Source organism: Sceloporus undulatus, chromosome 3 (genome assembly GCF_019175285.1).
Source record: "Sceloporus undulatus isolate JIND9_A2432 ecotype Alabama chromosome 3, SceUnd_v1.1, whole genome shotgun sequence".
Taxonomy (NCBI): domain Eukaryota; kingdom Metazoa; phylum Chordata; class Lepidosauria; order Squamata; family Phrynosomatidae; genus Sceloporus; species Sceloporus undulatus.
The window spans coordinates 244457728-244470547 of NC_056524.1; the positions used below are offsets into that span (position 1 = coordinate 244457728).

At 39.2% G+C, this 12820-nt stretch overlaps 1 protein-coding gene across 1 annotated transcript in view; it reads left to right on the plus strand.

Annotated features, from left to right (window-relative positions):
• Positions 1–2915, plus strand: part of GMPS (guanine monophosphate synthase) — a 63971-nt gene extending 61056 nt beyond the window's left edge. The window contains exon 16 of the mRNA XM_042457959.1: positions 2318–2915. Within this exon, the coding sequence (XP_042313893.1) occupies positions 2318–2419 (102 nt within the window). The 3' untranslated portion in view covers positions 2420–2915. The remainder of the gene's footprint in view (positions 1–2317) is intronic.
• The last annotated feature ends 9905 nt before the right edge of the window (positions 2916–12820 follow it).

Sequence of the window (12820 nt, forward strand, 5' to 3'; positions counted from 1 at the left end):
CACAATTCTTGACCATTGGCTATGTAGGCGACTGCCTACCTGTACTTAGTAAACACTATGTGGTGGTAACCTGAGAGGAACAGATTGTTCTGGGTCTTAAGGACCCTCACAGTATTGTTTGGCTAAAATAATGGTCTTAAGTTTGAAAACCCAAAACTTTGATGTTGTCAAAATCTTGATCTTATGATATGTTTTATATGCTTTGTCATTTTCAATTTAATTAAATTTATTTAAAATTATTTTCAGCCTTCATGTAAGGTAGCAAAACCATTTATTTATCCATGCAAGTCCTTTCTACTGGCTGCAATCTACATTAAAAATACATTTCTGTTCACAGTGATCTGATATAGTATGGCATCATAAGGTAGCTTTACAGAGAAAATAAGTCTCAGTGCAGCTCTCCTATGTGTAAGCTTAGCACTTGTGAGCTTGCACCCAACAGTACCAGTCTGGGTCAAAGCCCTACTTTCACCCAAGTGCCTTGAAGAAACTACAGCTTCATCTGTTCAGTGTTTGTTGCAGCAATAGGCAGGCATGTAGTCTGTCCTAGCAAGGTGTTATTAAGAGTAACTTTCTAATAAAGCACATTTTGTTATTAAATACAGTCAGCCCTCCCTATTACAGGATTTTTATCCATGGATTCAACCATCCATGACTTGAAAATATTTTAAAATATATACATTCCAAACAGCAAACCTTGATTTTGCCATTTTATATAAGGCACACCATTGTATATAATGGGATTTGAGCATCTGTGGATTTTGCTATCCACAGGCGACCCTGGAACCAAACCCCAGCAAATACCAAGGACCTACTGTATTTCCATTTTATAACTGGAGTTGAAAGAGGGGGGGAAAAGTAAGGAGCTAGCATTACTACAGCTCCTTCAGTAACAAAAATGGGGGAGAGGGGAGGAGGCCAAAGATCTTGGGAAGATGAAGAGTCATGATAGTAATTAGAGTTCCCTCTGAAAACCCCTTTTCTGTCTTGGGGCCCTTTCACACTACTTACAGTAGTTTCAGCATTGTGATTCCACTTTAGCTGCTATTACAACATGCTATGGAATCCTGGGATTTGCAGTTTAGGGTGAAGTACTTAGAATTCTCAGCCTGAGAGATAATATCCCAGGATTCCATAGGATTCAGCCATGGCAGTTAAAGTGGAATTGATGTGCTATATAACTTTGTAATGTGAAATGGCCCCAGGTGTTTTGTGTAAAATTTACCCCTTTCTGGAGCATTGCAGCAAGCCCTAAGGACCAGACATAAATTTCAGATAAGTTAATAAGGGCTACATACTAGTAGCAGGTGGAGCCAAAGGCAAAACAGGGGACCAGACTATCAGTATATTTTACCTTAAAGCTTTTCCTGCTGCAGGTTGAGTATCCCTTGGTTGGAATGCCAAAATACTGCATTGTATATGTATTTAGAGGAAGTAGAATAATTTGATATTTACAACCATCAGCTAGTAAGTTGGAAACCATATGACTTCTCTTTTTCTCTTTTGTTATTTTGTGTATTGTTAGTTTTTATTGTTTGTGGTAGTAATTAGTTTTAAATTTATAGATTGAATGTATGGACTTTTTTTTGTAGGCGCACCCTATGTTTTGTGTTATATTACCAAAATTTATGTGTTGATAACCCCCCCCCCCAAAAAAAAAACCCAACAACACCAGAGGACACTCAATGCAAAAACTTAGAAATCTCCAAACAGTGATGTCAGTGTGGCCATTTGAAGAATTCCTGAGAACCAGATTAGGATTCCTGGTGGGCCTGAATCACAGGGCCTTATGGTACCCACACTTGACCTAGAACATTCTTGTTCATTTAAAATGAGGTGGGCAACTGTGAAAGGCTAGGGGGCAGCATTAGCCTTCCAGCAGACTTTGGAGGGCTGCATCACCCACCACACCTGCTTCTACTCTCTCTCTCTCTCTCTCTCTCTCTCACACACACACACACACACACAATTTGTTGTGCTCCCAAACAACCTCCAGGGGACTGGGAAGCATGTTTTAATGTGGCAAATAAATAAATAACATTTTGGGGAAATTTTCATTTTGACCCTGGGGGTCTGAGAGGGGCTCCAGATGTGGTGGAAATGCCCCTCCACACTCCCTAGAGATCATTTTGGGGGCATTTCAGAGCAAAATAAAATGTGGGAAAGAGGGGAAAAAAGATTCCTGGGGGCCACATGCAACCCACAGGCCACACTTGGCTTGATTTAAATCAGTTTACAGGAAAGGCCTGAATTTGTTCCTTCATTCTTTCAGAAATATTGTCATTTATGTTCTTGTCTTCTTTGTTCCAAAACATAGGTTGTATTGAAAATGGTGACAGAGATCAAGAAGATTCCTGGCATTTCACGGGTGATGTATGACTTGACATCGAAACCACCAGGAACAACTGAGTGGGAGTAATTATTTCCCCTCCAGTGAAAGTACTGTATGCAGTTTTAAATTATATCAGAAACCATTCCCAGTGTTGACATGCAGTACTGTGAAAAGAGTGACCGGAGCTGCTGCTACATCACATGTGATTATTTTTTATTTCTTTTCTCCTGGAGCGTAATCTGCAAATTAAGAGTGATGACTTGGGGTGGGAGGGAGGTGTAAGGTAAGTGGGGCTGAGGATATGTACGGGTAAAATAATTAGGGCAGCATTGCCTATGTGCAGATAGATTTATATTGCTTTGCCTTTCTTTTTGTTTTATTGACTCTTCCCAATTTTTTCATGTGTTTTTACCGTTATGTCATTTCAGTGTCTCTTTTTAAATTTTTTGTATACTGTGTAAAAAGAGACCGTTTATTTACATTTACCAAAACCATTGTTAGAGCCTATTAATAATGTAAAATGAAAAAGTGACCAACTGCTTTTGAAACAGATTTATTATAAATAAATATTTTGCCAAATGGAGTAGTGGGTATTGTTGAATTGTGGAATTAATGTATATTTGTTTGCTGTGTACTGTAAATTCTGTTCCATGTCATTTGGAGTATTAATACCATGGCAATAAGTGTTGACACTCTAAACAACTGGCTTTGGCACTCAAATAATTACTAGGTTCCCCTTCCCCCAAGTCTTCCCATCTTCCATAACATTCTCAAAACAAGCAACTTTTGTTTAAGAATCTTTAAGCATACATTTCTCCACCATGCAGTGATATCTATATTTAATGTGCATTAAATAAGTTACAAGAAAGCCAGTTATGAATTATGTACATAGCTGAAAACACATCTTGTGGTTTGGACAGTATCAAAGTAACAATCCACATTGCAGTCATCAAAATCTGCACCCTTGTTCAGTCTCTGCTATTATTTTGAATTATCAGTCATATCTTTCCTATTGGTTTTAAATTCTACATCATGGTACTTTATAAAGTAAAGGGAAGTACTCCTTTTATGCGCACCTTTATAAGGTGCATTAAAATGTTTTTCTGATTTGTATTTAATGGGGTTTCAGAGCCAGCATAGCCTGTTGAATATAAATGAATTTCTTCATTACTAAGTTGTGAAGAATAGGCTACCAGTAAGTTGAACATAATTATTTGCTGCCTCTGGTCTGCATTATGATTAAAAAGCTAGATGGTTCTCCATATGTGTGGGTTATGATCTAGATAGCATGAACTCAAATCAAATTGTGTCTAATATATGTAGTTACAGTAACTGGAATGAGGGAAGCACTTAGTTACCATAAAGCATGGATACCTTCTGCCCTTCCATATGTTGGACGGCAATTTGCATCAATCCAAGCCAGTAGAGTGAATAGTGAGGCATGGTGTGCAACATCTGGAGGACCAGAAGTGGTCCATACCTTCCATAAAGAATACACTTCTCCTCTAACATTGGATTGACTTGACTACTCTTGCCTGTTATAAATGCCACCTCAGCTCACAGGTCCACCATAAATCAATGCAAACCCATGTACAAGCTTGCTAGGGCACAAGTGACTATGCTTGGAAATTCATCAACAGCTTCATGAAGAGGAAGGAAAGAAGTATTTCTGTTTAATGCAAGATTTGATTGTGAAATATGTCATTCGGAATTGCATTCAAAATGGGTCTTATGTGAATTACCAAGATGTGGTTGATGCAATGCCCAGATCACTGCTTTTCTGACTAGTCTCTGCTCGCTACTGGTAACAGCATGCCAAGAGGACACAGTTGGAGGAAATAAAGGAGTGGTGCTGGCTACAAGTCCACTGATGACTTCTCAGAAAATGATGAGAGCTAGTATGGTGTAGTGGTTTGAGTGTTGGACTAGGATTCTAGAGACCAAGGTTCAAATCCCTACTCAGCCATAGAAATCCAGTGGGTGACTTTGGGCAAGTCACATGCTCTCAGCCTCAAAAGAAGACAAAGGCAAACCCTCTCTGAACAAATTTTGCCAAGAAAATCCCATGATAGGTTTGCCTTAGGGTTGTCTTAAATTGGAAATGACTTGAAGGCACACAACAACAACTATGCACACCTGGTGTTTGTATAGATGGAAGTTCTTTCGTTGTACTAACAACCCTGCTGTGCCATATAACTGTTTGCTGTCTCTTCAAGACCTTTCTTGTGGATATCATGCAACATACAGATAAGTTCCATTCGGCAAGATGGTGCAAAGAATAGTACAGTACTGGACTAATTTCATGCAACTCATGGTGAGCAATCTTAGTGCTTTGTCCATTGTTTTGGAGAAGGTGTGGTCAAGTGAATTTAGTATCGACTAGGAAATACTTTTTGTGTTCTTACTGGTAGGTTTGTGGTGGCAAATCAAAATTTAATGATTGTTTGGAAATCTAACATCTCTTGTGAGATCAGCATTCAGATTCCTTGGGGGGAGATGCTGCTTCGTGATGATTCAGCAGTGGGATGCTCCTGGATCTCTTGCTGTCTTGAGGTACTTAGTACCTTTTCTTTTAATGAAAATGCAACAATTTTGAATGCTATTTTTAAGCTTTTTAAAATTCTATAATATGTAATCTTATCATGGTTAGTACACATCTAGAAAAACGTTATAACTACATCCAAAAGAGACAAGACATTTAACTAAATCTTTGTAACTGGTTTTAAAATATTTTGCTTTCATATTCACTATATTAGGTAAACAAATAGACAAATTCTGTGTACTAGTAAGTGTGTGGATTTTATTACCTCCAAACCATATCTTGATAATTTATTTTTAAATAGGAACCATTAACAAAATGGATTTTGGCAAACTTTATAAGGGCAAATATGCTTGAGCCAGAAGCAAACACATGTGAGGTGTATTGCATTTTAAGAGTTGTTTAAAAAAACAGTGTTGTGTCAAACAGTTTTTTTCCTCCTTAAAAATATAAGTCTATTCAGTTTGTGAGGGAAGTTAAATGTGAAGTATACCTTAATTATCATCCTTCCAGTCCTTGAATGTACTTTATAGTGTTGATTCATGTAATCTCATCCAGATGCAGAAACAGATTACTCTTGTAATCTGAAGGGAATGTATAACATGTAGGTTATGAATGCAGTTGCTCCTGTTCAGTCTGTTCACCCTCTAGCCTTCAGTAAGGCATGTCAACATTTTCAAAGGAATTTGTATAGGGAATAATTGCTACCATTTTCATTTTTTTAAAAAAACAACATTTTCTGCGTGTAAATTATAAAATTACTGTGAGCCTTAATTTTTATCCACAAATAAAAGTTACCCATTTGGATACTTGTGTGTTTTTTTTAAAAAGCAATTTATGTCGGGGAGGAACTTTTCTTTACAAGACATTCTTTTTTTCTTTTGCTCTCTAACAAAGTATTATTAGCCCACCTTGGGTCCCTTGGTGTGGGGGAAAGGGTAGAAGTTGAATAAACAAATTATTGAAGAGAACATATTGTTGTTAGCTCTTTGGTGGGGTAGTTAACAACAAAGGAGAGAATTAGCACAAAAGAGCAAAGGAAAAGGACAACAAAATTACTAATAAAATTAGGTTTGTCTTACCGAAAGAGATGCATGTGCAGAGAGTGGACTTTTTGTCCTGATTTGTGGCAGGTGGTTTAACACTTTCTCCAATCTGATCTTGGAAACTAAGCAGTCTCAGCCCTGGTTAGTACTTTGATTGGAGACTACCAACAAATACCAGGTGCTGTTGGTGATATTTCAGAGAAAGGAATTGGCAACACCATCTCTGAGTATTTCTTGTGTAAGAAAATCCTATGAAATTCATGGGGTCTCCGTAAGACAACATGAGACTTGAATACCATACACAAACATTTAGTGTATGGAATACCAGGTATGTGTATGCTTGCATGCATGCCTTCAAGTTCCCTGTCAATTCGTGGCAACATCATGAATTTCATTGCATTTTCTTAGGGAAGGAATAATCAGACGTGGCTTCGCTAGTTCCTTCCTCTGAAATATGGGTATTCAAGTCTCATGTTGTCTTACGGAGACCTGGTATTTGTTGGCAGTCTCCCATCCAAGTACTAACCATGGCTAACCCTGCTTAGTGTCCAAAATCATTTCTTCTATCTTTTGAGGTAATACAATAAAATATAGAAACCAAGTACTGCAAAATCAGAGGTGAAAGCAGTAAAGAGAAACTACTGAGTAAGCCACTCATGGGCCTGGTTCCTGAGCCAAGCTGAAACACCCTTTCTCTGGATGTTATAACAATACAGACTGGCTTACTGACATGTCAGACTACAAACCTAAGTATTTAATCTGTGCTGCATGGTCTGATTTCCCTTGAAGTGATTATCATGGTGCAGTCACATGGATGATTTCTTGGCACTGATTTTTATAACTGACCTCAAAGACACAGTGCTACAAAAACAAGTTCTTAGTAAAACACAGTCCTATCCTGGTATATCACATTAGCTAAAAATTCTTCAGGATGTTTTTGAAAAAGACAGTTATGATTAAGTCTACTCACCTCTAGATTAGTCAGACAAACGAGGAAAATTGGAATGGGTCAGGTTATAATGTGGCAAATAGTATATACCCAGTATTATTTCTGCTCTTTGCTGCTTTTGCATTTGGCAAATATGTGACATTTGCAGATGTGAAACGGGGTGTATTGGCTGGCAGGGCAAGATAGTTCATTGCCCATTTGAGTGTGTCACAGACACCATCTAGAATATTACAGAGATACCTGAAGTACTACTGTATTAATTCTTAACCATAGAATGCCTGCTGAGATGCTATACTTTCTGAGTAATTGCCATTCAGATCAATTGCCATTCCATCCATGTAGCCATGTTTAGAGGAAGTAACTTAAAAGAATCCTATACTGTACATGAAAAAGTAGCCCTTGATGATTAGAATACTGGTAGTAGACAGTTTTAGGTTTCTTTCTTTTTTTTCTTTTTAAAATAGCTCACATTAGCTGATAACACCCAAATATACTTCTCTTTGCCTTAAAAAAAGCTTTAGCTAAGGATAGTTTGTCTCCTCTGAGAGAATGCTTGGATGAGGTAGTGGGCCCGATGAAGACAAACAAATTGAAATTGAATCCAGACAAGACAGGTGATTACTATTAAGAGTCCTGATCTGGGGTTGAAGGTGTGTTAACAAGTTCTGGATGAGATCACACTCCTGAAAGACTGTGTTCACAATTTGGGAGTGTTCCTGGATCTATATCTCCAAATGTCAGTTCAAATAGATGCAACAATCAGGAGTGTCTGCAACCAGCTTCATCTGATATGCCAACTGCGTCTGAACTAGAGGATCTAAAGATGATAATGCACACGCTGATAACCTCAAGGCTGGACTTCTGCAATGCACTCTACATTGGGCAACCTTTGTACCAAGTCCAGAAACTCCAAGTGGTTCAGGTTATGGCAGCTAGATTGATTACGGATACATCCAGGAATGATTGCATTACACCAATCTTAAAATCACTCCACTGGCTGCCAATTAGTTTGCGGGCAAAGTACAAAGTGTTGGTTATTACCTACATGGTTTAGGTCCACCTTCTCCCATACAATTCGCTCTGTACACTCAGGTCCTCTTGGAAATGTTTGCTCTAACTAGCCAAAAGGACTGGCAACGGTTTCCCAGAGGACCTTTTAATCGGCTGTCCCCAGACTGTGGAATGACTTGCCAGAAGAGATAGGACAGCTGAAAACGCTGATGGCAGTTAAAACAACATTAAAGACACATCTCTCCTAGCCTACCCAGTCAATTTTAAACTATGACTTTGTACATTTTAAAGAATGTACTCATATGAGTATTTTATTGGGTTTTATATTATTGTATATTAACTATTGGTTTTATGTGTTTTCTTTCTTTTTAAATTGTGTTTTGTATTTTAAAATGTACCTTGCCTTGAGGAGAGTTGGAAAAGAAATACATTTATTATTAGTATTAAGCTTTGTGAGGTTTCAAACTCTTATTGAGTGTAGTTTCCTCCTGGGTCACAAGGGCCTCACTGAGGAAAATGTTGAGCACAATTCTCCTGTTGTCATGTGGATAACCCATGGTTATAGATTTTAAGTGTTCCTTGTGATTTTCTCATTCTTGCATGCTATCAGCCAGAAAATTGAATTACAGTATATTAATTAAATTGCCTCTCTGTAGCATTAACTATCTTAATGTAAGTCACTCTGTTCTTTTGTTGTTGTTGTTTTTAAAAATCATTTGAGTAAGTGTTCATAAATATGTTTCAAGAAGCACCCATTGATAAGTCGAGGGTAAAACTCAGAGCATATACCATAAATTTTTTAACCAATAAATATAAATATATGAATTTTTCAGTTTATACACAAGTATATTTGGTAACTTTTAAAAGATTTTTAAAAGACCTTTTGAAGGAGCCAGTGAAAAAATGTGCTTCTCTACAGTCAACATAATAAACTCCATGCTATTCTGTCAATCACATGGTCTGGTCCCACACAAATGTTTTGATTGAGTTAATTAATGATAGCTTAACAAATCAAATAATTTCAATTAATAGTGTTGATGGTAGTGAATTAATCTTCTCTCCTAACTGTAAACAATATCAAATCAATTTTAAAACCTAACCTACGCTTTGTTTGTGTGTTACATGAATAACTGAGTAAAAATGCATGACATTGAGCTGTTTGTTTTATGAAGTGCTGAAATAGATTTACACATGAAGATTTTATTTAGATTACCACACTACACTCTTGTAGTGGTGCCATTCCACTTTTACTGTTCTGGCTGCCTCCTGTTGCATTCTGTGATTTGTAGTTCAGTGAGGCCTAAGAGCTCTCTGGCTGAAAATTCTAAATGCCCCCCTCTCTAAACTCCAAATTCCGGAATGCAACAGGATGCAACCAAAACAGTAAAAATGGAATAGCACCACTATAAGAGTGCAGTGCGGTTATCTACTATGTAAATTATCACATGGAGGACGGGGCGTCCTTGTCCCGTCCTTCCAGCACGATTGCGCAGAGATTTGTACATGACATCATCATTATCCCATTCTTACCTCGTTCTTATTGTGTGATCATGGTAAGATTTTCAGATGTCGTGCTTATCCCGTCCTTCTCCCATCTGTGATGGGGCATGGCCCCATCACTGTGTATTAACAGAAACTCACGTTAATACAAAGATGAGTGCTACTGACGGGAGGACAGGATAAGCGCAGACACAATAAGGACGGGGTAAAACAAGTGATCCCCTCTGCCTCATGTGATAATCCCCTATGTCTATTGTACTTTGTATTGCATTTTTTATTTATTAATTTGTTGACTTAATTTATATGCCACCATTCCTAAATCACAAAGGGTGTGGGCGGGTCATTTGTTAGGACTGCCCTAAGCACTGTAATATGTTCTTGAATCCTGCACAGTTACTGGAGACCTGAATACATCAATGTATGCACATATTCCGTAATAATGTCTTGCCTTCCTTACCCCCCTTTTCTTCCTTCCTGCTCATTTGCTAAGCTAGAGGAATGGTCTGAGCATACCTAGTAATCCAGCATAATCAGCAGACCTCTAGCCAGCACTGGAGAACTCTGGAGATTCCAGAAGTGACTAATGAAGCAAGCTCCATATGTTTTTCCTTCAACACATAGCCCCTGACTGTTAACAATCCATTCCTGCCTTTGGTAGGAGAAAAGGTGTGTGTGGAAATTTATGATGTTATATTGGAAATCCTAGTTGTGTCTGTTGAGCTCTTCCTTTAGGCAGGGCAGAAAAGGTTCTTCTTACTTATTTTATTTTTTAATTAAAAGGACACACCTCATCTTCCTTCCCCAAAGCTAACAGTCCAGGTGATTTCTATGAGCCTAATAAAATGAGGGATGCAGTGGCTCAAGTGGTTAAGATGCTGACTCTGTTGATTGCAAGAGCGGCAGGTTGGCAGTTTGAGGCCTGGGTGTTGCATGATGGGGTGAGCTCCCATCACTAGTCCCAGCTTCTGCCAACCTAGCAGTTTGAAAGCATACAAATGCAAGTAGATAAATAGATACCACTTCGGTGGGAAGGTAAACAGCGTTCTGTGCAGTCATGCTGGCCACACGATCACAGAGTAGTCTCTGACAACACTGACTCTTCAGCTTAGTAATAGAGATGAGCACCACCTCCTATGGTCAGACACGACTTGTCAACCTTGTCAGTATGGAATACTTTTACCTTTACTTTAATAAAATGAAGAATTGTCTTTTACAGAGCTACATCTGACCTGTCTGCCCAATCCTTTCACCTGCATGGGAAAATAGGTACCAGCTCCCATGTGTCTTGGTGAGAGGCTGAAACTCCACAGTAGTTCCAAACAGATCAGTCTCAGAGGTTTGACAAGGAGCCAGTCCAGAGAACTCATCATTCTTACCAATCTTCCTGGACTGCAATATGAGTATTGGTATATGTCATGCTCAGCCCAATAACAGCTGGAGCCTAGCAACATCTGAAGGAGCCTCACAATTGCTTTTAAAGTTGGTTTCCTGTTCAGTCCTCTTCAGGCATGTGCAACACATGACTGCTTTTTCTGTGACAGTGAGGAAGTGCTTAAAGTTCATGTGCAGGCAGACATTCCTTTCACATTCCAGAACAGTGAAAAGCATTGTGATCAGGTGCATAACTGAATTGTTCATAGGCATGACACATGATGTAGGGAAGGCGTCATATTTATACTTTTCAAGACATATTGCTGCTATTTAACTGACCGCTTCTCTGCTTCACATGAGCAACAAACCCCACCACCGCTGTCCTTAACCAACCTTTCTGCTGTTTTATAAGGGGAGAGGTTACTAGAATATACAATTCTGAGGTCTCTAATTGTCTGGAGAGTGTTGCAGTTGATATCCCAACTGAATGCTAAAACATACCTCAGGTGTTATGTATATTATGTATAAACCCTGAACTCTCCCCAGGTAAGAGGTGGGCTGTTTACATTATGCAGGTCCAAATACCTGAGTTAGGTCTGGGCTGTTTTTACAATGCCTAGACTAGTGGAGTTCGGTGGGTGGTGGTGGTGTGGCATGTACCAGATGACACCCTAGAAGAGTAGTGAGACCTGATCAAACCCTACTCCTGTGGGGGGAAGGGGCAAGTGTGCCCCTCCTGTTTTTGCTGCTGATGCCATAGCTGCTTCGAAAGTAGGGGACCATGGCAGTGGTCTACCCAAGAGTACAGGGCTGTGTTGGTGATCTACTTAAGATCAGGGCCCACACCAGGGGTTTACTTGAGAGTAGAGGATGCACCAGCAAGTGGACCACCAGGGTTACTTCCAACTTGTGAGTAGACCACAGCCACTGCCCTCTTCACCAAAGAGAAGGGGTTAGTGGACCCTTTTGGCCATGTCCTCGCCAACCACCCCCTTTGCCCCTACCTCAAAATAGATCACCAGGGTAGCACTTCCCTTGTCTTTCCCCCAGGAATAGGTTATCAATTAAAACAACTAAGGCCATTTCAGTGTGTCACATTTTGCACATTTTGACTTCAGAATGAGCAATGCTTGGCAGCAGCAGTAACAGCAACACCAAATGGCACAGCAGGACGCACAGTAAATAGCTGGACAGCATTGCAATGGAGAACTCTGGATCTCCTGGGAAGATCTGGATCAAACTGATTGATTTAAAACTTTTTTTGCGGAGGTGTATATACAGTGGGCTCCATGCTGAACTGTCCAGATGTCATCCAGACAGTTTGAACCAGAATTGAGGATTGGGCCCTATATCATCTGGACTCCTTGCCATGGAAACTGGGGAGAGCTTTCTTTGGCCTATGCAGACAAGGCCTCAATTACATTTCCAGCCTCTCCTTTCCTCTGCTCCAGCTGAGCTAATTTTTGCATTCAGTTTGCAACTGAAATAAGCCAAAAATGAAGGCAGAAAATAGACAGACAAAAGAGAAAATGGGACATTCTAAGAGTAGTTGAAAAAAATGGGACATCAAAGGATTAATCAGGCCTGTCTCTGCCAAACTGGGACAATTAGAGGATATGTCCCTGGAGTTGGGTGCCCCACTTAACCAAATAGTATGGCTAGTCTTCAGGAACATCATCATCTACTTTTTCCCCCAAACTAGGACCACTTCCCTTTTTTACATAAATAATACCTTTTTGTGTAAAATAATTTGTTGCACTACTTGTTACGAAGCTCAAAAAAGTAACTTGTTACTATTACTGTAAATATACGCAAAACCAAACAATAACACTGCGTTGTTTCGTTTTTTGTGTTTTTTTCGGGTTATGTGGCCATGTTCCAGAAAAGTTTCCTCCTGACGTTTTGCAAAACATCAGAAAGAAATTTTTCTGGAACATGGCCACATAGCCTGAAAAAACCACAAAAAACTATGGATGCCGGCCATGAAAGCCTTCAACTTTACACTGCATTGTTTGTTACTATTTTTATAGCTTGTGGGAGAAGTGTTGCCACTTCTCTTAACAACACATCAT